The sequence below is a fragment of the Saimiri boliviensis genome, chromosome 17, assembly GCF_048565385.1.
Source record: "Saimiri boliviensis isolate mSaiBol1 chromosome 17, mSaiBol1.pri, whole genome shotgun sequence".
NCBI classification, from domain to species: Eukaryota; Metazoa; Chordata; class Mammalia; order Primates; family Cebidae; genus Saimiri; species Saimiri boliviensis.
In genome coordinates, this window is record NC_133465.1 from 40188450 (window position 1) to 40215550 (window position 27101).

Here is a 27101-nt window from a genome sequence, read left to right on the forward strand (position 1 = left end):
TACAATACTAATAAATGGTATTTCCAAGGAACATGTTTTTTATTTATACCCCCAGTTGGATGAAGAAAAAATGCTTTAGGTATCTTTAAGATTTAAACCCAACTAAATTTACTTATTCTCTCTCCTCATTAATGACAAGAAACTGAAAATAATTATAGGAAAACTTGCTGTGATCAAACAGGTATTTCAAATATAGGAAAAAAATACAATGATATAAGGTAGGGCCAGCATTTTCTTTGCTACAAGTGTTCAACTGCGATTACAGTAGGCCCTCCTTACCCATAGGGGTATGTTCCCAGACCCCCGGTGGACGCCTCAAACTGTGGATTACTAAACCCTGTGTGTGCTATGTTTTCTCCTATACAAACGTCTACAAAAAAGTTTAATTTATAAATTAGGCATAGTAAGAGACTAAAACAATAATAATAAAATAGAACAATTATAACATTATAGTGTAATAAAAGTTATGTGAATGTGGTCTCTTGCTCTCAAAATATCTTATGTAATATTTTCAGATTGTGATTAATATAGGTTAACTAAAAACACAAACAGTGAAACTCCAGATAAGGGGGGAACTACTGTGTTATTATTAAACACCGCACAGCTGGGTTCACCAATTTCATTATTACTGAATAGTTTATAAAAAGAACTACTCATGCACCATCTAGTATACTCAATTCCTTATCATATTCTCATCAGCACAATGTAATTAAGGTTACAGTAACGTCTCTTTACTTACCCACAAGCAACATACTGTCCATTCCTAGATGTGGCAATGCTTAATCCATATAAACTGCCTTCATCAACAAATCTGTTAAGGCACTTCCTTGAGTTCACATCCCAAACATAAACTTCTCCATCCCCTGAATAAAAGGGCCAAAAAAGAGTTTGTTAATTTTGCTTTAAACTTGAAAGGCAAGTAAACTGACCACTCTCAGTTCCTCTTAATAGCACAAGAGACTACAAATAGACCTATTATAACCCTCCTAGTTCTGGAAAACTGGCTGGACTAAGAATATTTTTCTTTTTTCTTTTTTTTTTTTTTTTTTGAGATGAAGTTTTGCTCTTGGCACCCAGACTGGAGTGCAATGGCACCACCTTGGCTGACTGCAACCTCCTTCTCCTGGCTTCAAGCCATTTTCCTGCCTCAGCCTCCCAAGTAGCTTGGTTAACAGGCATGTGCCACCACGCCCAGTTAATTTTTGTATTTTTAGTAGACATGGGGTTTCACCATGCTGGCCAGGCTGGTCTCAAACTCCTAACCCCAGGTGATCCACCCGCCTCAGCCTCCCAAAGTGCTGGGATTACAGGTGTGAGCCACCATGCCCGGCCTAAAAATAGTTCTTGTATACATTTACGTATATATAAGAAAACTGCATCAATTAGTCATTAATAGACAATACCTTTAGGTTTACAAGAAAAAAATCACAATTTGTTGGTTTGAGTTGAACTTTTAGAAAAAGCGTCTATGTTTCACTCAGATAAATTATGGAGTAAAATCTGAAGCAGAACAAAACACCACCCAGTAGCATAGCTCTTCCAACATCTACCGACAGTCATTAGAGTACCTAATAGGCAAGGTTAGTGATTTAGATACCAAACTTTTAATGATGATGGAAGAGGAAGTGAAAAATGAACTAATCCAGACCACACGAATTTATAATTAAGAAAACACACACAATTTATCTATTACCAAATTATGTAAATAATAAAAAATGCTAAACACAAGCTTATAAATAAGCATAAATCGTTTAGTGTAATGACCCTACAACCCTCTCAAAAGTGGATCCTCACTATTTTTTACCTCTTCCTTTTCCCAATATCTCAATATCCTTCCTCTTAGGAATACAATATCAATGAGCCTCTGTCTCCCAGGTTCAAGCAATTCTCCTGCCTCAGCCTCCCAACTAGCTAGGATTATAGGCACGCGCCACTACGCCTGGCTAATTTTTCTATTTTTAGTAGAGTCAGGGTCTCACCATGTTGGCCAGGCTGGTCTTAAACTCCTGACCTCAAATGATCCACTTGCCTCAGTCTCCCAAATGCTGGGATTACAGGCATGAGCCACCGCATCTGGCCTATTTTTTATTTTTTTGAGACAGACTCTCGCTCTGTGGCCCAGGATAAATGACTAAAATTTATTCATTTATTTATTTAGAGACAGAGTCTCATTCTGTCCCCCAGGCTGGACAGCAGCGGCATAAGCACAGCTCACTGCAACCTCTGCCTTCTGGGTTCGAGCTATTCTCCCACCTCAGCCTCTCAACTAGCTGGGATTACAGGTGTATGCCACCATGCCTGGCTACTTTTTGTATTTTTAGTAGGGTTTTACCATGTTGGCCAGGTTGGTCTCGAACCCATGACCTCAAGTGATCTGCCCACCTCGGCCTCCCGAAGTGCTGGGATTAGAGGCGTGAGCCACTGTGCTGGGCTCAAAATTTAAAATGTAAAAAAATCCTTAGCTTCTTTCATGTCATTGACTTACCCGAAGAGGTATATACTTTGTTACTATCTGAAGAGAAGGTGGATGCTGCAACCCTTCCATTAATTTTCATGCTTCCAATCAGTTCTTTGGTCTAAAACCATAAAAAATACTTATCAAACTGTTAGAAAGTGTACAGAAGAATCACACATGCAGAGTAAAAACAACCTAGTTCTCTGTTTTCTAGCACCTACTCAACTTTGTTTTTCCCTGTAATCAAAAGGTCCCTCCCAACTGCCTACAACTTCTCTCCAAGTCCCACCTAAGCTCCTCTACTTGGAGGTACAGATTTAAGGACACACTGAGTTAAGGTTCAAGAGTATCCCTGCACTAATGTCTTGTGGGAGAAGAACACGTAGCAATCATAATGCTTTACCTTCATTGACAGCAAATGCAGATACCCAGCAATGCCATTTATGAGCAAGAAGGACCCATCTGGGGAGACTTCAAAGCTCCTCACTATCTTCTCTTTCAAACCTAAGAAAGGAGAGGACGTAATTAAATAAAGTTTAATATAGTTTTCAATAAAACTATTATCTATTGACAAACGAGTTTCTTACCTTTTGAAATATGTAAGTGGCTCAAATTAAAGAAAATCCTGGCTCAGACCCTGAATAAGTCTAAACCCAGGCATCACTGACCCAAACGACCCAAACATAAAGTCGCTACAAAGCACTTAGCAAACTTCTCTTCTTTGTCCTGGTCAGCATTCACCATTTTACTTGTAGGCCAGAGACTCGGGTCTCTAAACTGTAAACGTATCAACTAATTTTCCAAATATACACAGTAATACCTCTAATTAACTAAATGGATAAATTATACTTCTGTAACAAAGTTCATTACCAGAAGGGAAATACACTGCCATTAGAGACAGCCAAAAACATAAAAACATACATAAACTAGTTGCTGGCCACCTACTAAGTATCCCATGATGGACAGGAGTCTCATCTTTCTAAGTCTAAAAAACAAAACTTTCACAAAATGTCAGTTTACTTAAGGGCTGACTAGCATCTCTGGATGTGACTCATGTAACCAAATCATAGAAAAGCTAGGTATACAAACCAGTTGACTTATTTACAAAAGGACATGTCTCTTTTTCCGTGCCTGAAAAGTTAATATTGACTATACAAGAGACTCCTCCTAATATTGAAATGCTTACAGAGCCAAGTTACTCATTAAAAAGTTACCTAATAGGATGCGTAAGAATGCATATAACTGGCTACCTCCAAGGAAGAAAGGAGGTGGCCAGGGAGATACAGAAGAAGAGTTTTCACTATCTATTTGACTGTACATATTAGATTTTTACACTATGTGAATATATTGCCTAGCCAAAAATCTATGTCTTTATTTTTTCAATGTAAAGTTGCTAAGCTAAAATATCAATTAGAGATAAAGGATTTACAAAAATCTGGTTAAGGGCCCTTGTTCTACTACTACAGGAAAACGCTGATTTTCCCACTACTTCAAATTGGGCCCCACTCTAGTCCTGCCTCCCAAAGACTATATTCTAGTTCTCTTGCTTGGACTCACATTCCCCAGTATCATTTCAGATATACATTATACTTCCAAAACTGGGGTTACCTCTGCTGATGACCAGTCTCCTTACGATGAAAGGCACTTCACTATCCCTATTAACAATAATTTGAACTCCAATTTCTGAGTAAACCATATGTAATGTCTAAAGCATACTGAAGTAGTTCCAAACATAAGGAAGGTATCATTACATGATGAGGCAAGGACGGGAGGCTTCTTTTAGCACCATGTGAAGCCACAGCTGGAACCCCTATAGACCTAATCCTAATAGCACAGTATCAGGCAGGGGAAACGTGAAAGTTGAAAGAGAAAGCGAGAAATACTGGGAAGGAAAGATCAGTGCCATGTCTCAAAAGCAGGTGGTGACTGGACACACACTCCTGTACACCTAGCAGGTAAAGATCACTGACTGCATGTTGGTCAACACATGGTGTACTTTCTCCCAAGAGGGTGCAAGACAAGGAGAAGCTGGAGTCCATTATTTTTTATTAGTGAAATGATATGTAAAAATAGTAACTACTACATATTGTTTTCTATTTCAATATGAGAAGATGTTTTCAGGCTTTTTAACTAAGTGAGGTCCGTGGACCATAGCATCACCATCACCTCAGAGAATTAGAAATGCAGAATCAACCCAAGACCTATGGAATCAGAATCTGCAGCTTAATGAGATCTCCAGGTGATTCACATGCATATTAACTCTGAGAATCTCTACCTTAGAGTATAATTAGATAAACCAAGGATCTATTCGGAAAGTATCATTCAAAGTGTCAGGAACACAAGAAAGCAAAGATTGAAAATGCTGAAGACAAAACATCATAAATGTTTCTGAAGTCGGCCCCATCCACTTTGAACCACTAGTAGAAAAATGATTGTACAGAGCTACTCTTGTACTTTCCAGCTACATGCATGTGCAGTTTAATAGGGAGAGCACCAGTGACCCATGCCATACACCAACACTACCTCCTGAGATTAGCCAGACAACCTCATTAGAACGGCTTTGGTTCCCAAAGGATGCATGAACGTGTCGGTGTATTTTGGGGTAAAAGAATAGGGAAATTACAGGAGAAGAATGGGTATGGTAGAGGGCAGATAAATTTTCACCTGTTAAAAAAGCATCATTTTTTAAGTAGTTCATTCTTTAAAATACAGAAGTACCTCCAAAAGCAGTGTTTTATTCCCTTTAAATATAAATTAAAATTTTATTATAAATAACACTAAAACTAGAGGATATCCAAGTTTGCTGAAGAACAGAGAGGTAAAAAAGTTTGTCCAGAGAAATGGAACCCAGGTCTTCTAGCTCCATGGCTCATGCTTCGTCTGCTGCATCAACTGCTAACTTTATAGCCAAATATTTGCAATTGCTTGTCTGGTTTAGGAGGAATATGTATTTCCGAACTATGATCATTCCATAAGCGTTCAATAAAAAAGTTCACTAGTTTCATTCAAATGTGTTATCTCAAAAGAACAATGACATTTTCCAAATACTATACCTAAAGAAACTGTTACTTTTAAGAATCCTATGGAGTGAAAAAAGTAGTTGTAAACACTGTTACATAAACTCACCTTAGAGGAAACGATTGGTTGTGTGTTCAACACAAATCTTACCTCTCACTTGATGCACAGGAATTAATTTTCCAGCTAGCATGTCATAGACATAAAGAACCTTGCTGTGGGTACTCGTGGCTAAAACTTCTTCCCCATTAGCACTAAAACAAGCCTTAAAGATTGGAAACCTTTCCAAATAGATGCTCTGGATTTTAGGATTTGTTTTTCCATCAACCTGTAAGAAAGTACAAAATGGTTGTTTTGATTATTTCCATGGACCCTGTAGCCTGGTAGTATATGCATTTCACTACAAGTGTTCGTTTAAAAATACATACCCAAGGGGCTGAGGGTTGAGTTAAGTAGGAATGGCCAAATGATTTAATCAATCATGCCTATGTCAATAGGCCTTCATAAAAATCTTAATACAAGGGGTTCGGAGAGCTTCTGGGTTGCTGAACACGTGGAGGTGCGGGAGAGGTGGCGTGCCCTAAGAATGCATGGAGGCTCCATGCTCCTTCCCCATACCTTGCCTTACTAATTTCTTGAGTTTGTCCACCCACATATAAGGAGATGGAGTCAACCCCATCCAAATCACATGAACTGGACCAAGTGTTATTCTCTAAAAGAAAACCGGGATAACCTATCCAAAAGGAGATACTGTGAAGCATCTGCAGGACTGAATGGTTACATTTGTAATCATGTGTTCACCACCTGCACCCCCATCAGAGAGCAACATCCTGAAGTGAAGGGCCTGGTCTGTTGTTTATTGTTGCAACCCAAGAAACTATCAGAGTACATCAGTGTTAAGAGTTCGTGAGTTCATATTATCGCTTTGCTCAAATATGAACTTCATGAGTTCATATTATCGCTTTGCTCAAATAACTCACCAGAAAATTTAAAAAACACGTTTTTGTAGAGATACTATATCCACTAACATGATTAATATATTTATCACTTCTCAATTATTTTAAACCAATATTTTACTAAGTTTTATATTCAGTGGAAGAAAAACACTTTACTCCAAATCCCCATTATGGCTCCTTGAACATTGAAGTCATACCGGTGCATTCAATAAAAATGTGGGTGGGCAAGAGATGGTGAGCTACCAAAACTATGAACAGACAAGGGGTGACCAGCTGTGATTGACAACAGTGACAATAAACTTTGGAGCAAGAAGCAAGGGCAGTATGCTGACTGGATGTTCCATTTAGTATTTCCAAGCAAACGAAGTCTCACTTCTGTGAGACTTAGCTACACTTTGGGGTATGACATTTTAGCCATGAATATTTTTTCCCCAGTTTTTGCATTTTGGGTTGCAAATGTCTCGTTCTTAAATAAAAATAATACATTAGAAATAAGTAAGTAAAGATGCATACCTGAAATAGTGATACAGCGTTATCTAATCCAGCAACCATCACAATCTGTGCACCAGGATGGAACTGTACAGATGAGATCCGAGCAGCAGTAGGACGTTCAGCATTAGCATGCTGGCAGTTCTTCATCTATAGAAAATGAAAGCTGGGATTTTATCAATTCAAATGAATTAACATTGTTTTCTTTACAGCATGAAGATATTATCATTTATAATTCAGGAAAAAATGCACTGGAATGGTCAACAAAGGACCACAACTCAAAGAAAAAAAAAAGACCACAGCTCTGGCACCAACTAGCAAGTCACTTTACCACACAAGAATCCATTTTTACCATCTTTCAAATAAAAAGATTAAATCATTAAAGTGCTTTCCACATCTAGAAGTCTGAATGTATCACTCATTCCTGGAGCACTGGTATGTAGTCATTTCCCCAAAATACATCCATTTGTGTTAAGAGACTTTCACTTCTGGGGAAATTTCACTTAAAACTTCTACTTTGGCACGTGGCACCCGTGCATTCATGGCACAAATGCAATTGTCCCCACAGTTCTGATTGGCACAGATTGCTTACTTCCTTCTCTTAGGGTACGTGGTTCCAGGTTTAAAGTAATGGTAATCTCATGCATCACCTGGACTATTTTCTTATTTATTTTGCTTTTACAGGTTTTCCCTTGAATTTTTAAAATTCAGTTAAAAGCAAAAGTATGTGTTTTGTTTGTAACCAATGAAGTTACATTTTCATGGTAACTTACATATTTAATGGGAGTGAATTCACCCTGTGAAGGGCTAAATGAATTGTCCTCATAAGGTGGGAGGAGACAAAACCACTCTATCTCCTAGTAATTTATCATAATAGGTTCCCCTGCCGCATCTAAATACTTATGCCATTGTGTAGTAAGGAAAGATATCTATGTCACAGACAGATCTGTTAATATGACAGATATTTAACTAAAGTACTATCTAGGTAGGCAATTGGTTAGCACAATGAACAAGCTAGACATGGTGATAAGTTAGAAAGTCTTGTCTAAGATGCCATTTGAGCAGAAAGGTAAGAATGAGCTAGTCATTAGGGCTGCCTGAAGACAAGACAAGCAGAACAAAAGGACAAGAGCAAAGGGTCACAGGCAAGAAAGGGCCCAACATATTCAAGAAACAGAAAAAGACTTGTGTGACTCAAGTGGGAAATCATGGAAAACAGGTCTGAGATGAGGCTACGGATGCAGGCAGAAGCCAAATTATTAAGGGCAGTGTAGAATACAATAAGGAATTCAGAAGTTTTCAAAAAGCAATGAGAAGTGACATGACCTGATGCTTTATTTTTAAAAGATCCCTCAAGATCCCTCTGGGCTGCTATACGAAGAATCATTTAAAAAGAGGTAAAGCGAAAGTAGAGAGCCCAGTCACAAAGCTACTGCAATATGCCAGATAAGAGACAACAGCAGTACGAACTAGGCTGATGCCAATGAAAATGAAGATGAACGAAATAGGATTCCTAGAATTATTGGGAAATTTATTTATTAATTTATTATTTTAGAGACAGGGTCTCACTTTCACCCGGGCTAAAAGTACAGTGGTTCCATCACCGCTCACTGTAGCTTCAAACTCCTGGGCTCAAGCAATGGGAACAAAGTAACTCTTGAACATTTTTGCAAAAGGAAAAAACAAAACAGTAACATAAGCATTACCAGGGTAAAATGACAGCAAACATATTAAATCCGACAGATAATAGGAATCCATACATCTGTAACTGGGAAGCAGAATAAACTGCAGAAGCAAGTTGGATAGGGTCCCCCAACTTCACTGACTCTCACCTTCAAGATTCCTCTTGGAAGAGATGTTGATGTGGATACGAAATTCCCAGTTCTTTGCAACAAATCATCTTCATCCTCTTCACTTTCATCTAAGTCAAACAAACCCAAAAGGCTAAGCTTGCGAATCAATGAGCTGGCCCTTCTCTACCCCAAACTTCTATGAATATATTTTCAACCTCAACTCCCTTTCCAGCCTCCCAACCTCAATTGCTTTTTTTTTTTTTGAGACGGAGTTTCGCTCTTGTTACCCAGGCTGGAGTGCAATGGTGCAATCTCAGCTCACTGCAACCTCCGCCTCCTGGGTTCAGGCGATTCTCCTGCCTCAGCCTTCTGAGTAGCTGGGACTACAGGCATGCGCCACCATGCCCAGCTAATTTTTTGTATTTTTCGTAGAGACAGGGTTTCACCATGTTGACCAGGATGGTCTCGATCTCTTGACCTCGTGATCCACCCGCCTCGGCCTCTCAAAGTGCTGGGATTACAGGCGTGAGCCACCGCACCCGGCCGCTCAATTGCTTTTTTTTAAAGTACAATTGGTAAAAGCAAAACCGCAAAAAAAAAAAAAAAAAAAAAAAGGAATAAAGAAACATTTAAAGGAGAAGAAAAAGATGATACAAAGCTTAACATCCATAGTTAAAATCAAAGTTTAATTCTGGAATGAAAGACTAACACATACACAGATGGTTACTAAGACAAGATGAAGTGAAATAAAAGTTTAAAGCCAGCATTTCATTTAAAAGAGCAACTCATAATTATGGCAAAATTGGCAATACGTTGACACTGATCTGGCTTAACAACTCACATGAAAAAGAACTAGAACTTTTAGCTGACTGAAAGACCAATGTCAGCAACCTATGTTTCGAAACTTCAAAAAGAGCTGATAGGGCTGCTTTTCCCCTGGAGATGACTGATGATTCTAGTGGAGACAGCTAAGAAACCGAGCAAACTTAAAACACTTATGGAGCTAAGAAGGCAAGAGTTAGCTCTAAGCTTCTTGACAGGGTCTGGTAAACAATCGGATTTTAGATTGGGGCCACAAAAGGCTACACTAGGATTAAAGGTGAAATCAGAATTATAAGAAAATCTTCCAAAAACTGAAACTCAGCTTTGAATCTTTACAATTCCTCATTAAAATAAGATGTTCTGGGATTGCTAGTGTCCCCTGCCAAGCTATCTACCTAGAACTAAACATATATACCACCATCCTAGATCTAATTAATCTACATTATTTTTATATGCAATGTCCAGCACTCAATGAAATATAACCAGCCAAATACTGACAAGATAACTTGACTAAAAACAAGATTCCTTCAAGCTCTAAAAGCAAACAGCTAGGAAAAAGATGGTCAATTTCTACTTAATAACAGACTGTCTTTTCTAACAGAATTATATAAAACACTGGCTCTTTGCATGGACTCCCTGTATTTACATACCATGAGGACTAACAGGGCAGGGAGAAAGGGGACAGAGGTGATGGTCATAATCAAATTGAAGCTCATTAGACATCAAGGATGCTAAGGAAGGAGCTCTTACACGATGTAAGAGGAATATACTCTGGACTCTCAAGATTTCAGAGGTTAATTCCAAGTCTAAAACGTGAATAACTCCAATCACACAAACCAGATTTTAGATAAGCCATCCATATTTATAAAAGCTAAACTCAAAAGACTGAAAAAGCAGAAAATAGCTATGGTATAAGCTAAACTTAAAATCTACAATCAAAAAAGATTTTGGGGGGTTTTTTTGACACAGGGTCTCACTCTGTCACCCAGGCTAGAGTACAGTGGCACCATCACAACTCATGGCACGCTAGAACTTCCCATCAGCCTCCTGAGTAGCTGGGACTACAGGAACACACCAACACGTCTGACTAATTTTTGTACTTTTTGGACAGATGAGATTTCGCCATGTCACCCAGTCTGGTCTTAAACTCCTGGGCTCAAGCGATCCACCAGCCTCGGGCTCCCAAACTGCTGAAATTACAAGCATGAGCCACTGTGTCAGGCAAGAACTACCAGGTCTTAATGAACTTCATAAGAAAGTTCAAATAATAACAAACAGGAACAGGGACTTATGTACTAATTTAAACAGAGATATCGACACTCACCATCTGAAGATGATTTCCGCTTATTAGTCTCTGCCCAGGCAGGTACTCCTCCCATGGCATGCTGGAATCTACGCAAAAATATATGAAAAATAAATTTATGGCAACCACTATATGTCCATAACGCTTGATACAGTTAAAGCAAATAGGTTGGATCACCCTGTATATAATCTCTTCCAAAGCAGTAACTATCTTTAGGAACAGAAGTTATTACCTTTACTCACACAGAACAGTCCCCACCCACCTATATTGGAAACTTTCATGAACCTCTGCCCACTTAAACTAGTCCTGGATACATGTTTATTGTTAATTATCTTCCTCTAGTTACATGGTTGTCTTATTTGCTCCTATCAACACACTCCAGATAACAGGACTAAGTAAAGAAGTCTCTGTGGTTTTAAGCCAATGCCATAGTACACAGACTACACACTACTACACACTAGAACATGTCTGAAAGAAATTGACCAGATTGCTAAGAATACACAAAACCTCATCACCTGAATAAAATAGAAGCATTTCACTCTGGAAAAAGTAAGCTTTAAGAGAAGCATGATAATTATGTTCTTAAGAACTGGTATCTGGAAGAGGGCAAAGAGTTGTTTTAATTTTTTGATGCAGAAATACAGATTAGCTCACCAAGCTAAGCCCACTAGCCATAAACAACTAGAAACATGAACAAAATATATGAAACAACTTTTCTTGAAAACTGGATGACAGCACATAGGACTGTGATCCCTCAGAGAAAGGAAACAAACAAGATGAACCCTGTTACCACCAAGAATTTCCCCAAAGGCATTTATAAGACTCTGGTACAAAGCTGAGAAAAAGATCAGACTTGAAAGAGGCTGATACAATTGGACTTTGAGGGGCAGTGTATGGTACACATCATCTTAACATACTCCTCACCAAAACATGTAAACTGAATTCTAACCAAGCCTTAAAGCCCAACTTAACAGAAAATACAGATGACAGAACAAGTTAAGCAACATAAAGAAAAAATAATAATTAGATTGAGAGAAGAGGAAATGCAGAGTGACTAATTAATGGAGAGTTTTCTTTTGAGGTGATAAAAATGTTTTAGAACAAAAAAAAAAAAAAAAGAAACGTTTTAGAACTAGATTGAAGAGGTGGTGGCACAACTGTCTGAATACTAAATGCCACCAAATTTACAGTGTAAATGGCGCTAACACTGTTACGTGAATTTCACCTCAATAAAAAAAAGAATTTTAAAATTTCAGAATTTGGGATATTCTACAAGACAACAGGACTGACCACTTAAGAACAGGTATGGCTGAGCACAGTGGCTCACATCTGAAATCCCAGCACTCTGGGAGGTGAAGGCGGATGAATTGCTTGAGCCCAGGGGTTCAAGACCAGCCTGGATGACATGGTGAAAACCTTTCATCTCTACAAAAGAATACAAAAATTAGCTGGGCATGATGGCATGCACCTGTAGTCCCAGCTATTCAGCACGCTGAGGTGGGAGGATTTCTTGAGCCCAGGTGCTGAAAACCAATCTGAGCAACATAGTAAGTTCCCATTTCTACAAAAACTTTTGAAAATTAAGGTGTCACATGCCTGTAGCCCCAGCTACAGGGAGCCCAGGAGGTAGAGGCTGCCATGATCCATGAAGGCACCACTCCATTTCAGCCTGGGTGACAGAGTGAAAGCCTATCTAGAAAAAAATGAATAAGTAAAATAAATATAAGGGACATAAAATCCAAATAAAATGTATGCACCTTACAACAATCTGAAAAACTAACATGGACTAGCCATAAGTTATTAATTTTCTTAGGTGTGACAACAGTATTGTGAATATGAAGGAAAATGTCCTAAATTTTAAGAGATGAACATTGACAAATTTATAGGTAAAGTGTCACATTATCTGTACTCTCAAATAGATTGGGAAAGCACACATCCCCCAAATATATAAAGCAAATATGACAAAATGTTAAAAAAAAAAAAAATTGAACCCAGATGGCAGCCATTTACAATTTTTGAAAATGTTCACATTATAAAATTATGGTTTACCATATGAAAATGAACAAGCAAGTAAGCAATATTATCACTGATTATATTTGAGCGGTAAGATTGTAAGTTTTTTTCCAAATTTTCTTTGTGTTTCTGTTTTGCCCCATCCCCTCAAAAACTACAGAAACTTAGTCACTGCCTGCAATAGCAATGCTCTTACTGTTTCAAAACAGAAAACTACACAAGAACTGGTTACAGTTAAGACTGCATGATGGTTATATACACCTCTTGGTAAATCACATTTAAAAGGACACTTACTCTTCTTTAAGTCTCTTCTTAAGGTTGTCTTTCGAAAGTTTACTTTCACTAGCATTTTTCATCATATCTTTCCGAAACCGATTGTTCACCATGTCAACCCTATGAAAACACAACAGCAAATTTTAAATAACTTTTAAAGAGTTAACATAAATAGCTGCTGCTTTTAGAACTGGGAGAAAAATGTTTAATGAAACAATGTAGTTCAAGATTTTTAAAATGTGAACATTTCATACGCATATTCTGTTCTTCTTAAAATAAAAAAGTAGTCTCTAATATTCCAGATCATCGAGTTTACACTTTGGAGAGCTAGTATTTGAGAAAATTGATCATGACTCATCTACACACAGTTTATGAAATTCTCCAAAATAAATCCAGGTAAATCAAAGAGTTAAATAAATAAAGAGCAAAGCTTAGGCTGGATGTGGTGGCTCACGCCTGTAATCCCAGCACTTTGGGAGGCTGAGGTGGGTGAATCACTTGAGGTCAGGAGTTCAAGACCAGCCTGGCCAACATGCTAAAACATCGTCTCTACTAAAAAGAGAGAAATTATCTGGGTGTGGTGGCACGTGCCTGTAGTCCTAGCTACTCAGGAGGCTGAGGCAGAAGAATCACTTAAACTCAGAAGGCAGAGGCTGCAGTGAGCCCAGATGGCACCACTGCACTCCAGCCTGGGCAAAAGAGTGAGACTCTCTCAAAAAAAAAAAAAAAAAAAAAAAAAACCCAGGCACAGTGGCTCTTGCCTGTAATCCCAGCACTTTGGGATGCCAAGATGGGCGGATCACTGGAGGTTGGGTGCTCAAGACTAGCCTGGCCAATGTAGTGGAACCCCATCTCTAATAAAAATACAAAAATTAAGCTGGGCATGGTGGCTCAAGCCTGTAATCCCAGCACTTTGGGAGGCCGAGGCAGGTGGATCACAAGGTCGAGAGATCGAGACCATCCTGGTCAACATGGTGAAACCCCGTCTCTACTAAAAATACAAAAAATTAGCTGGGCATGGTGGCACGTGTCTGTAATCCCAGCTACTCAGGAGGCTGAGGCAGGAGAATTGCCTGAACCCAGGAGGCGGAGGTTGCGGTGAGCCGAGATCGCGCCATTGCACTCCAGCCTGGGTAACAGGAGCGAAACTCCGTCTCAAAAAAAAAAAAAAATACAAAAATTAGTACAGTATGGTGGCAGTTACCAGTAGTCCCAGCTACTTGAAAGGATGAGGCAGGGGAAATCGCCTGAACCCAGGAGGCAGAGGTTGCAGTGAGCCAAGATCGCACCACTACACTCCCGCCACCTGGGCAAGAAGAGTGAAACTATGACACAAAAAAAGAGCAAACCATAAAATACTATGAAGTAAAAATATGGGCAACCATCTGTCTCTGATAAAGAACTATTTACTAGTAAAAATAATGAAGGAAAACATTTGCAGATTGACTATATAAAAATTTAAAACTTCTATGCACAGAAAGCTGGAGGAAAACCTACAATAAATCTAACACACAATGGTTTGAAATTCTCAATATGTTCAGGAACTAATAAACCAAGATTATTTTGAGTCTCCAATAGACAAAGACATAATAAGAATATTTATAAGAAATGAGGCCAGGCGTGGTGGCTCATGTTTATAATCCCAGCATTTTGGGAGGCCGAGGCAGGTGGATCACTTGAGGTAAAAAGTTCAAGACCAGCCTAGCTAACATGGTGAAACCCTGTCTCTACTAAAAATACAAAATTAGCTGGGCATGGTGGCATGCACCTGTCGTCCCAGCTATTTGGGAGGCTGAAGCAAAACTGCTTGAACCTGGGAAGCAGAGGTTGCAGCGAGCCAAGATCACGCCACTGAACTCCAGCCGGGATGAAAGGTTGAAAGTCTAAAAAAACGAAATGACAATGACTGAACACAAAAACGTTTTCTCAAAACAAATTAAGTAGAGATAGTACTCACCACCAAACTGACAAAGTCTGAAAAAAATAAATAAATCATTGCTTCTAAGAATAAACTAAAACTGACACCTTTCAATGGGAAGGTAAACTGGTAGGACCTCATAGCTTGCAGTCTGCAAGTACTTATCAAGAGCCTTAAAACATAACTGTGCTCTTTGATCATGTATTTCTACCACAAAGAATCTTTCTTAAGGCAATAAATTAGAAAATAAACAAAGGTTTATTCATAAAGATGTGATAAACATTAATGCTGAGATAGTCAGCATTAATTTTGTTGGGAAAAGGTTTTAATGAGTGACAGAGTATATGCTGTTTGCTGAGAAGTGATGGCAAAGAACATCGAGCCATCCCCAAGCAGAAAACTGCTAGAACAGTAGGTGATACGTAATGGTCATGCACTAGTTAACCAGTTCCCAAAACACAGGACACATGACCTTGTCCCCACTGCTGACTCACAAAGAGTGCTTTCTAGCTTATTTTTATTTTAGTATTGAACAAGCACTGTTTGCCTGTTTAGTCCATCTTTATTCTTTGAAGAAACACTGAGCACCTGCTTATTAAAAATAATCACTTGTTCACAAAGAATAAATACGTGGGTCAGAGTCTGCTCTGGGCTGTCAGCTGGGAAATGCTGTCAGCCCCCTGACGTCGCACTCTGATCCCACTTTTGCACTCTATCTTTGTTTCTGTTCCTTAATTCCTTCAGCGCCACCTGCACTGGGGTCTCTACAACTAAGCTGGTCTTGGCAAATTTAAAGGGAAAAATAAGGCTGGGTGCAGTGATTCACACCTGTAATCCCAGCACTTTGGGAGGCCTTATCACTCGAGGTCAGGAGTTTGAGACCAGCCTGGCCAACATGGCAAAACCCCATCTCTACTAAAAATATAAAAATTAGCCAGGCATGGTGGCGCACCCTGTAGTCCCAGGTACTTGGATGCTGAGGAAGGACAATCACTTGAACCTGGGAGGCGGAGGCTGCAGTGAGCCAAGATCGCACCACTGCACTCCAGCCTGGGCAACAGAGCATGACTTCATCTCAAACAAATAATTTTTTTTTTAAAAAGGGAAAAAGAAAATCTACCTAACAACAGCCACATAAATTATAGTTAATTCACATAATGGACCACAACACAGCCATTTTCAAATGTCTATTTTTTTTAAGTAGGGAGAAACGCTTACGAAGTAATTTTACGTGGAAAAAGTCACAATGTTAAATCCAGCATACAGTATATTCTCATCTATGACAGTTCCTACAGTGCGAGCTACCTTCTTTTTAGCCTTTACTCAGTTTCAGGCACTGTGCTAGAAGTTCTACAGGTACTCTTTTGTTTAATTCCAACAAACTTCTGATACAGTTACTACCATTGTGCCCACTTCAAAAAGGAAAAAATGTAGGTCCCAAACTGCCCATGGTCAATTAGAAACTGGCCAAATGAGAAGGCAAACTGAGATGTGACTTCAAACACTGTATTCTCTTAGCTACTGTAGAGTGCAAAGAAGAGGATACTGAGACAGAAAAGTATGACAACATGCGAACAGCAGTTCTCCCGCGGTGGTGGGATTAGGAACCATGAGATCTTTTCTGCACTTGCAAACAGTTTTCAAATCTTCATATAGCCACAAATTTGTAAAAACAATGGTTTTAAAATCCGCAAAATAACTTTTAAAGTCTCCCGAGGGATTTGGAAGAAAAGTTCCGCAACTTACATTTCTTCATCTTCATCTTCTTCATCCACCCAAACTGGCTTCTTTTGAGGTGGAAAATTACCTTTTGCTTCATTCTCCACTTCTGAGTCACTCGAGTCTTCATGTCTTTGAACCTACAGCAGACAAAACACCCTCAAGCACTGTTTTTTTCCTATCCCATGATTGCAGACACACAGGCCTTATAGCCAAATGGCTCATAGAATGTTTTTTCTACCACCTTCTGATGAAATAATGGAATGGAATGCTACCACTGTAAATGCTGCAGGCAGGGGCAGAAAATGAAGAAACCAGAGAATGGCACCACCGACTGGACAGATGAGGCAAGATGGAACAGTCAAGGAGAAAAGGTCAACACTCAACATGCAGAAAGGACACCACCAAGTAAGACAAGAACAAAAGGTGAGTCCACAGATGAAAAAAGCAGCAGGAGAAATGCCAAAACTACAGAAATTACAGGACTAAGAGGCAAACTAGAGTCAAAGATTTATCTCCATTTTCCTAAACCGTTTTTGACTTCCTACCTTCTTAAGAAACTAGACCGGCAGAGCACAGTGGCTCATCACTGTAATCACACCACTTGGGTCAAGGTGGGAGGGCTGCTTGGGCCCAGGAGTTCGAGACAGCCTGGGCAACACAGGGAGACGTCGTCTCTACAGATTTTTTTTTAGCGGGGAGATGGAGTCTCACTTTGTCACCCAGGCTGAAGTGCAGTGGTGCCATCTCAGCTCACCGCGACTTCCGCCTCTTGGGTTCAAGCAATTCTCCTGCCTCAGGCTTCCCAATAGCTGACACTAGAGGCACATGCCACCACACCAGGCTAATTTTTTGTATTTTTAGTAGAGACCAGATTTCACCGTGTTAGCCAGGATGGTCTTGATCTCCTGACCTCCTGATCCACCCACCTCGGACTCCCACAGTGCTGGCATTACAGGCGTGAGCCACCGAAACCAGCCAAAACATTTTTAAAATTAGCTGGGTGTGGTAGTGTGCACCTGTGGTCCCAGCTACTTGGGAGGCTGAGGATCACTTGAGCCTAGGAGGATGAAGCTGCCTTCTGAGCTTACTTTAAAGTGCTGTGCAGATATAATTATCTGTGACCAACAGGAAGAACAACCAGTTTCTATTAGCATAAGGGAGCTGGAAGACTAATTGGGGCTGCTGCACCTCAGTCTGGGTGACAGGGTGAGACTGTATCATTAAATAAATAACTAGTAATACATTTATATCATCAAATCTAAATTATAAAATTATAAATTTATACCATAAAGTTTATACTATCATATCTAAACCTAGACCACAGAATATCCCTTGAAGTGAGCTTGAGCTTTCCCAAAACCATGATAGAAATGTCCAAGTGATTTCTACTTGCTCTACTACCAGTCTAAGAGCCTTCAAACCCAACAGCGCCCATCTCAGTACACTGGTCCTTTTCCAGACGACAAAGCTGTCACAGTTCAGCATTTTTCCAGTGGTAGTTCTCTACTTCCCAAATAGATTGCTGCCACTTTTCCCACAAGCACCCGAAGGAGGCTCTGATAAACAGCTAACATTTGCTAGGTCAGCATTTGTGTAATAAACATGGACTGGGTAATTCTCGGTGAGCTTTCCTTGGTCCCCGCCATCTAAAATTTCACAGGCCTCCTCTACACAAGCTCACCCCGCTTTCCCAAATGTCCTTTTTTCTCTTCAGCACTTGTCACCAACAAACCTGAAGTTTACTCATTTATCTCACCTATCTTGTCTCTGCCACTAGCATAGAAGCTCCAAACCGGCAGGGATTTTTGGCAGTTTTGTCCATTGCTGTGTGTCCTCCAATGCCTAGAACAATGTCTGGGATTTTCTCTCTCAAGAAAAGCCAGACATCGTAGAACTAAAGGAATGGAAAAATGTGTGCAAAAATACGATCAATCACGCAGGGTTTGCCATTGCCAGAAAGGGTACCTGGCAACCAACACGTTCACCGATATTTTGCTAAATGGACGAATACACGATCAGTCTCATAAGACGGTGTGTCTCATTATCACATGGGGAAGACAGTTAAAACCCAGATGCCCAGGCCCGTGCCAACTAACTGATTCCATTAACCAAATGAAATTCCTGAATCACAAGGAATTGAGGCAGGTGATCAAACCACCACGCTCAGCTTAGGGAGAGGCTAGAGGAGCGGCAGCAGCGAAAGATGCTCACGACCACAGTTCGCGAAGCAGATACCCGAGCAGCGGCGCCTCCGGGGGCGGAGAAAGGCGCGGTCCCCGCCCTCCACAGACTTTCAGTCCGGCGCAGCTGCGACCCTCGGCGCCCACGTTCTCGGGCTCCCTGCCACCTGAGCGCTCCCCGCCGCCGCAGGTCGCCCAGGCTCCGCCCCCCGGAGCTTCACCGCCCACCAAGCGCCCCGCCCGAGCGCGCCCAGACCGCGCGCGGCGGCCTCCCTCACCCGCCGGCCTCGCAGACGCCGCAGCAGCTCGTCCTCGTCGTCCTCGACGTCGCCGAAGACCAGCTCCTCCAGGCACCGCTCCACGGCCGGTTTGTCCTCCTCCAGCGTCAGACGGTTCCGCTGCCGAAGCCGTCTCTCCTCCTCCGCCGCCGCTACTGCGATTGCAGCGGCCGCTGCGCTCGGCCGGGCCGGCGGTTTCCGCTGGGATGAAGGGGCAGCCTTTTTGGGCGGCCCGCCGGGTCCGGCTCCGGCTTTCCAATCTGGCCTCGTTCCGGGCTTCCGCTTCGGCTTTGCTCCGGTTCTCCGATCCAGTTTCATTCGTTTCCTCCGTTCCGGCGGCATCGTTGGGTTTGAGGAGAAACGCAGGCGCTCACGTGGAACCTCGCTGCGCATGCGCCCAGGCGACTCGCTGTCCGCCGCCGCCGAAGCCTAGGGGGCTGGAAAGAGCCTGCGCAGCCCCTTGCCACGTGATCAGCACTCCCTCCCTCTACGTAACTCCCACTCCCCTAGCCGGCCCCGCCCCGTGTGGGAGTTCCTCCGGGAGAGCCAATCTTCCGGGTGTAGGGGGAAGCGGCGTGACTGGAGTGGAAATTTTTTTCAACACAACTTCGCAGCTGCAACATATTGAAGGGAGCGCAAGAAAGCCCGATTATACACTGGGACGACTGAATGAAACTCCTACTTTTCCTCCTGACTTTAACCACTGGACTTGACACAAGCCCTGATAAGCTTTCCACCCTTCGTCTTGGTACGATCCGTGGAGTACGGAGCCTGCCGAGGGTCCCACGCTGGAAGCGAGAGAGGAGGGTATGTAGGGAAGTGGGCCAATCGGGGCGCGGGTCACGGCGCAGGCGCGGTGGGGAGGGAGGGCTATGCTAATGTTGTTGATATCCTGGGGCCACCCGAGTTAAAGGGGGGAAATCCGGGGGCTGCCGCAGCCGCCACGGGTCTGGGCCCAGCCGGGGGCCCCCTGTATCGCCGCAGTCCCGGGGAGAGGCACCTGCCCCCAGCCCGGGGAGGGGGCGCCGCGGGCTCGGGGAGCACGGACAACCCCTACCCATGAGGCCCTGATGGAAAACACAAAGGATCTGGTGAGAGCCGAGCGCGGCAGCCGCTTTGTGTGCCAGGTGGGGGGGACGCCTGCAGCTCCCCGACCCCAGGAACCCCGCAGCTCCCTGACCCTGCTCCCTGGCCTGCTTCTCCATCCCACGCCCCCTCAACCTCCGGAGCCCCCCTCCCCCTTCCAGCCGTTAAACGATTCAGGGGTTCCCCTCCCCCCACCCCGTCAGCCCCGGACTCGTTGGGGTTCTCTCCATCTCCTCCACCCTCTGGAAGAAAAATTTGAGAAGAAAGTTTTTCTCTGCGTCCCGCCCCCGCCCCCGTCCCCTGCTCTGGTTAGGGGGGAAAGGCTGGATCTGAGACTTTTCCTTTTTTAGCCACCCTGGGTGGGAGAGTGGAGTAGTCCTCACTTCTTTGGGAGAAGGGCGAGCATAGTTTTTGGTGCTTTGCAGGGGAAGGTGTCTATCCGCCTTGGGGCCAGTGCCGCGAGGCAATTTGCACGTGGAGGTGGAAATATTGAAAGGGGGCGGGGTGGGCACGTGCGGGAGAGGTGGGAGTGGTATTTGGGAAGCAGCCTCCAAGGCTGCATATTTAAAAGGGTTCCAAGTCAGTGGGCTTCTATGACTTGCGTTCTCCGTTGTGAAATAAGAATCCTAACATTTCAGAGTCGGAAGAGACATTAGAGGTCATCCAAAGCAGCCGTTCCCTCTGCAGCCTCTCTGACAAGTGGTAGGTAGCCTGGCCCCTGCTTAAACCCCTAAAAGCACTGAGCGCTCACTACTGCCCGGGAAAGCCCATTTTTTAGTAGTTCTAATTGTTGTTTGCCTACCCTTATTAGACCCTTCAGTCTCATTCATGTCCTGGTTAAGTTGCTCCTTTTTTTACTTCTCAAATTTTCTCTCACATCCTCCTCACCCACCCACTGCTCATTGGCCTATATTTTGTGTGCCAGGAAAGAACAGCAGGGAAGTGGAGGAAGGGGGGGCTGAGAGATAGTGAGGGCCAGCCGAAAACTTTGCTGGGTCAGTGTCAAGTGTCCTGGCTTACATGCCTAAAGATTGTATTTTTCTACAGGAAGCTAAAGAATCAATATGGGAATTTCATGTGTGTTTTCTCTCACTAGCGCATCTTTTTGAAGTTAGAAATTTCAACGTTATCTCTGTAGTTCTTGTATCACAAAGCACATTTGCTTGTTTCCTAAATCACTTCTAAGGATGTCTAAAATTGCCTGTTAGGGATAGTACTTAAGTTGTTAGAAGCATCACCTGGTGGAGGGGATGATTAGAAGAACTACCGCCCCCACCCATTTGACCTGTGTTCCTCGGAAGCTAGTATTTCCTCCAAGGGCCCCTCTTCCAAATGCTTTTATTCTTCGTTTTTTTTTGAGTAACTCTCTCTTTTATGAGATTTGAAGTTTATGGACCATTTTAATACTTGATTAGAGTTTACAATATTTTTAATTCTCCTTATACTCAAATGCACCAGTATTTATCAGTGGGTAGTTGAGACAGTTCAGCTGAAACTATTGTCACTGGATGTTTTTCTAACATACTCCTTCATTTGATGAGCTGTGCTGCCTCCAAAAGTAGTTGTGTTGGCTTAAGAATCTTGGATGTACTCGTTTCTCTCTAATACAGTCAAGTGAGGGTCAAGACATAATAGATAACAGTGTAGAAATAATGCCTCTGATCTAAAAGCCAGCAAATAAATTGCACGTTAAGCCCCAGTCTCCTGTTTCAAAGGTTAGACTCAATTTTTCTCTCCTCCTTTAATAACTTAAAGACTGTTGCTTTGCTCTTGTGTACTTAGATTGTTATATTTATTTTTCATTTGTTAATACCAGAGTGTTCAGAAAGAAAGTATCTTTTTTTTCTTTGCACCACCTCCTTCTCTAAATAACAAGTAGCTTCTATTTATATAGAACCCCATACTGAATGCTTGTGAGTACCTTGCAAATTATGGCAACATCTGTCTTGAATAAGTATTTGTCCATAGTGCCTTATGTTGGGTCATGTTTTTTAACCATCCAATTTCTGACTTGATGTAATGTTTGACATAAAATATTTCTTCTGAATCTACTCACTAGAATTTACCTCGTGAAAGAGAATCAGTAGAGCTGTAATAATTGGGTTTTTAACATTTTAATAAGGAGTTCCAAGTTGTTTTCCAGCTTTAAACATGAACTGTCATGACTTAAGTTGACTGACTCTGAAGACATTTGCATTCTAAACATACTAGACAGGAACAACTGGTTTTATTTTTAAAGACATTGCCATAGTTTTTAAAGCTGGTTATATGTTGACCTTATTACCTAAATCTTTCTAGATGTTTCAGTGCTGCTTTTAGCCCCTCAATTATATTAAAAATTAAAACAACTTATTTTAAATAGTTTTCAAACATAACAGTGGTCAAAGGAAGCCATAAACTGTAGTTTAAAAGTGAAAACAACATATTAGTGTAAATACTAAACCACTGAATTGCTAAAAGCAAAGAGTGCTCAGTAGTCTGAGTTACCACATTCTAACATTAAACTAGTGACATTCTCTGGGTTGCTCTTTGTTGTTTCTCAATTTTTCATCTTTAAAATGTTTGCTAAATAAGATATAACCTTTCACACTTAGTATCGTTAGTCGGAGGGTTTCGATTTCAAGAAAGAATAAAAGCATCAGGACAACAGAAGAGAAAGGACTACAATAGTTAATACAAGATAAGCTGTGTCTTCTCATACCACAGTATTAACTGTCCAAGATGACTTGATTTTATGCAAAAATTGCAGATGGATTTTATCTTTTTTTAATAAACTTTTTCATAGGTTCTTAGGGGTTTTTTTTAACCCACAAATTTAGAATTTCTCTTCTTGCTTTGCTGGAACCCATAAGAAAAGGTGAAAAGGAAATAATTCCCATTTGAACAAACCCTGAATATGAGATAGGATGAAGTGATACAGTAGGAGGGGGCGCTGGCAGTGAGGTTGGTGACACAATTCTGCAGCTGACTAGCTCCGTGGCCTTGATGGACAAGATCCTGTGCCTCAGTTTTCTCATGGCAATTGAATGGTTGATCTAGTATCAGCATAATCCAATAGAACTTTCTGCAATGGTGGAAATTTCCTATATTTTTGCTGTTCAGTTGTGGTAGCCACTAGCCACATGTGGCTGTTGAGCACTTGGAATGTAGCTAGTGGAACTAAAAATGAAGAACTCAATTTTTAATTTTGCTATTTCAATCATCGTAAATTTAAGCAGCCAAATGTCTGGCATACTGGACATACAGACATAGTACAGTGTTTTCTAAGCATAACTTCTCATTAGAATCACTTCTTGAGAGCTCTTGTTAAAATGCAAAACCTCTCTCCTATAGGTTATTTAGGAGGTCTGCAGTAGGTTGTGGGAATGTGTTTTTAAGGTATACTCCAGAAAGTTTATCAGGTTGATTAGGGAAACACTCCATTAGGAGATGTCTGAGGTCCCTTCAAGTTCTCACTTTAGTACTGATAATTCAGAATTTAGTGTGGTAGAAGTGAGCTCTGGACAAAGTTGGCCAACTAGCTCTCTGAACTGTGATCTTAGGCAAGTTGCATACTTTGAAAGCATCACTTGCCTTATCTGAAATATGGGGTGAACATCAGCCCTGACTCCTTGTAGCTTCTGTAAACCTCCACTCAGATGTTATGCCCGCTGTTTAAAAAAATGTAAGCTGCTATAAAAGGTGAGACAAGTCATAAGTTAAAATGTTAATACGCGTTCCCAGGATTTCCTCCTTTATTCTTTTTCACTATATTTAGTTCCTACTGCTCGTCTTTTAAAACTGGTTGTAGCGGCCGGGCGCGGTGGCTCACGCCTGTAATCCCAGCACTTTGGGAGGCTGAGGCGGGTGGATCACGAGGTCAAGAGATCAAGACCATCCTGGTTAACAAGGTGAAACCCCGTCTCTACTAAAAATACAAAAATTAGCTGGGCATGGTGTTGCGTACCTGTAGTCCCAGCTACTCTGGAGGCTGAGGCAGGAGAATTGCTTGAACCCAGGAGGCGGAGGTTGCGTTGAGCCGAGATCGCGTCATTGCACTCCAGCCTGGGTAACAAGAGCAAAACTCCATCTCAAAAAAAAAAAAAAAAAAAAAACTGGTTGTATAGAATACTCATTAGTTAAATGTTGTGGCCCAATTATTTGACCACAGTTTGCAGTCTAATTGTAGGACAGAAATGTTAAGTCTAATATTTCTTTTTATTTCTGGTGCTAAGCATAATGATTTGTATGTATTGTTCAGTGAATATTGGTTAATATCAGCCATATGTGGTGGCTCATGCCTGTAATCCTAACACTTTGGGAGGCTGAGGCAGGCAGATTGCTTGAGCCCAGGAGTTCAAGATCAGCCTGGGCAACATGGCAAAACCCTGTCTCTACAAAAAAAAAATTTAGTCAAGTGTGATGGCACGTCCCTCTAGTCCCAGCTACTCAGTTGACTGAGGTAAGAGGATTGCTTGAGTCTGGGATGCCAAGGTTGAAGTGAGCCGTGATTGTGCCACTGGACTCCAGCCTGGACAATGGAGTGAGACACTGTCTCAAAAAGAAAAAAAAATGATCATCATCTGTTACTTTACTTTTAGACTTCTAAGACTGCTAGAGATTATTTTATACACCAGAAAAGTATCCCCCTTGTGTATGTGTGTGTTTAACCCAAATTTGTTTAATTATTAACACCCTATAGTTAATATTGTTCAGTGGTTATATATCTTATAAGCAACCAGTTCCAAATATATTTTTAAAAGGTAAACACCAGGAGAATGTTACCACTTTAAATGAAGTGTTTTTAGGTTGTATCAAGTCAATATGGCACTGAATAAGCTGTTTATTTTCTCTATGTTAACATACTAATAAAAGATCTTGTTTGATCATTCAGACCACATTTACACTACAGACCCAGCTTTGGTATGAATTCTGCTATTTGGGGTAGAATTGATAGCTGATAATGATCTTAGGGAATCTCTAGGCCACTGTGTGTTTCAGACTTAATTTTGATATGGTCATCTTATTTTTAATCAGCTTTCCAGGTTCGTACTTAAGGATTCATAGCTTTCTTCAGGAGATCTGAAAGCCTATTCATGTGAATTATTTTATTTTATCATACATCCTTCCTGTGTGGTAAGTGATGTTTTCCTTATTTAGAAGAGAGGGAAACTGAGACCCAAGAAATTGTTACATCCAAAGTCATAACAGTGACAACAGTGATAGAACTAGAAGTTGAACCCAAAGAAGTAGAAATTTGTGTTTCTTGTAGATCAAAGAATGACTTCCTTTTGCTTACTGTTGCTTTAAATCTTAAAACACTGCTATGTAGAATATTGTCCTCTCCTGTCATTCTTCTGGGTGTGTTTCCATTTCTTTAGATGGGTTATTTAGAATATTACTGCTTTTGGTTTCCTCTTGATTGTATCATTGACATGAATTTATTCTTGCACATTGAATTTGTAGGAAATAAAAAACCAGTAATCCCAAATCCGTACCGTTTATGCTCCTTGTAATAGTAAGCTTATAAAGAATGAAGCATTTCTCTTTACACTAATGAGTTTTATCACTATATCAGACTCTACTTTCATCCTCATAGTAAAATAGAATGAAAAAGAGGCCTGCAGGAGCTAAATAGCCCTTGAGCTCCTACCAAGGTCAGTCATCAGAGAGTATGAATTTCTGTATTGAACTTCATGATCTCATGCATACAACATTGAAATTTAAGGTTCTAGAAAGTATTTGTTCCATAGCTAAATATAGAACTTTGAAAATTATGTGAGCCACTGCTTCCAGTGGGTATGGATAATGAAGAATTGGTTGACTTCTGATTAGTTTATTCATATCTGATGAGTTTATTCATATTGAAATGATAATATTACTTAGCTGCATATTTATTGACACCTGCATTTAAGATTTCAAGTGTTTTCTGTCATTTCTCCTAGAGATGTTTTGTTGGAAATTTTGTTTGATGATACTAATAAGTTAATGACTATGCCTCTTAATTCCTTTGTAGATTTCATAGGGTGGAAGTTTTACCTAGGTGACAGTTACAGTAGGACAGTAAAGTTCTGTTGTGATTTGTGATCTCTTCTTTAATTGTCACTGTAAAAACCTTTTATTTTTCGTTATAGAAGTACACCTATGATGTTTAAAGAAAAATAGTAAAAAGTTAGATTCATCTTCCCATCCTACTCTCACCTTGCTAAAACTTTAGCTACTCCTAAGGTCTTTCTTAGTGCACATACAAACATACATATATCAATCTGTGTGTATGCCAGTGTATATTGTTTCTTTGAATAAAAAGTGAGTCATACTGTGATATATTTTATTCTACTATATATTGTGATTTATTTTTTCCACTCAGTATTTTTACCTGTTGCTCATAATTCCCCTGCTGATTGTTAGATTGTCTCCAGTTTTTCATTATTATTACATTAGTAGGCATCCTTCTACATAGATCCTCTGTCCTTGTATGTATATTTCTGAAGCACAGATTCCTAAAAATGGAATTACCTAGTCCAAAGGCATAGCCATTTTAAGTTTTCATATGTAATGTCAAATTGCTTTCCAAGAAGATGGTATAAGTTTACCTTCCTACCAACTGTGTATGAGCACTATTTTTCCAACATGTATTTGCCAATACCAGATATCATCAATCTCTCAGTATTCACCAACTTAATTTTTTAAATGTACTGTATACTTCATAAAAATTAACTTTTATTTTTATCAAAGTAATACATGCACTTGATAGTATGATAATTAAACAATGCTAAAAGTACTCCCCAAAAAATGGTTCCTTGTCCCAGTTCAGCTCTG

General features: G+C 40.7%; 2 protein-coding genes across 15 annotated transcripts in view; one reads left to right on the forward strand and one right to left on the reverse strand.

Annotated features, from left to right (window-relative positions):
• Positions 1-19610, reverse strand: part of UTP18 (UTP18 small subunit processome component) — a 33754-nt gene extending 14144 nt beyond the window's left edge. The window contains exons 1-10 of the mRNA XM_003931314.4: positions 19218-19610; positions 16784-16896; positions 13141-13239; positions 10855-10922; positions 8748-8836; positions 6940-7065; positions 5624-5798; positions 2859-2959; positions 2486-2576; positions 740-863 (exon numbers count right to left, since the gene is read on the reverse strand). Coding sequence (XP_003931363.2) covers positions 740-863; positions 2486-2576; positions 2859-2959; positions 5624-5798; positions 6940-7065; positions 8748-8836; positions 10855-10922; positions 13141-13239; positions 16784-16896; positions 19218-19610 — 1379 coding nt within the window. The remainder of the gene's footprint in view (positions 1-739; positions 864-2485; positions 2577-2858; positions 2960-5623; positions 5799-6939; positions 7066-8747; positions 8837-10854; positions 10923-13140; positions 13240-16783; positions 16897-19217) is intronic.
• Positions 19611-19626: 16 nt separating this feature from the next.
• The window catches only part of MBTD1 (mbt domain containing 1), a 77602-nt gene continuing 70127 nt past the window's right edge, over positions 19627-27101 (forward strand). The window contains exons 1-3 of one of the 14 annotated variants that reach the window (XM_074388577.1): positions 19933-20024; positions 20942-21005; positions 25320-25418. Coding sequence is in view for 6 of the 14 variants with exons in the window: in XM_074388569.1 (XP_074244670.1) it covers positions 19887-20024 (138 nt within the window). In the remaining 8 variants the exon portion in view is untranslated. Of the gene's footprint in view, positions 20025-20060; positions 20309-20935; positions 25419-27101 lie in introns of those variants that run through there. The other 13 variants (XM_074388576.1, XM_074388575.1, XM_074388574.1 and 10 more) reach the window with 13 other exon arrangements.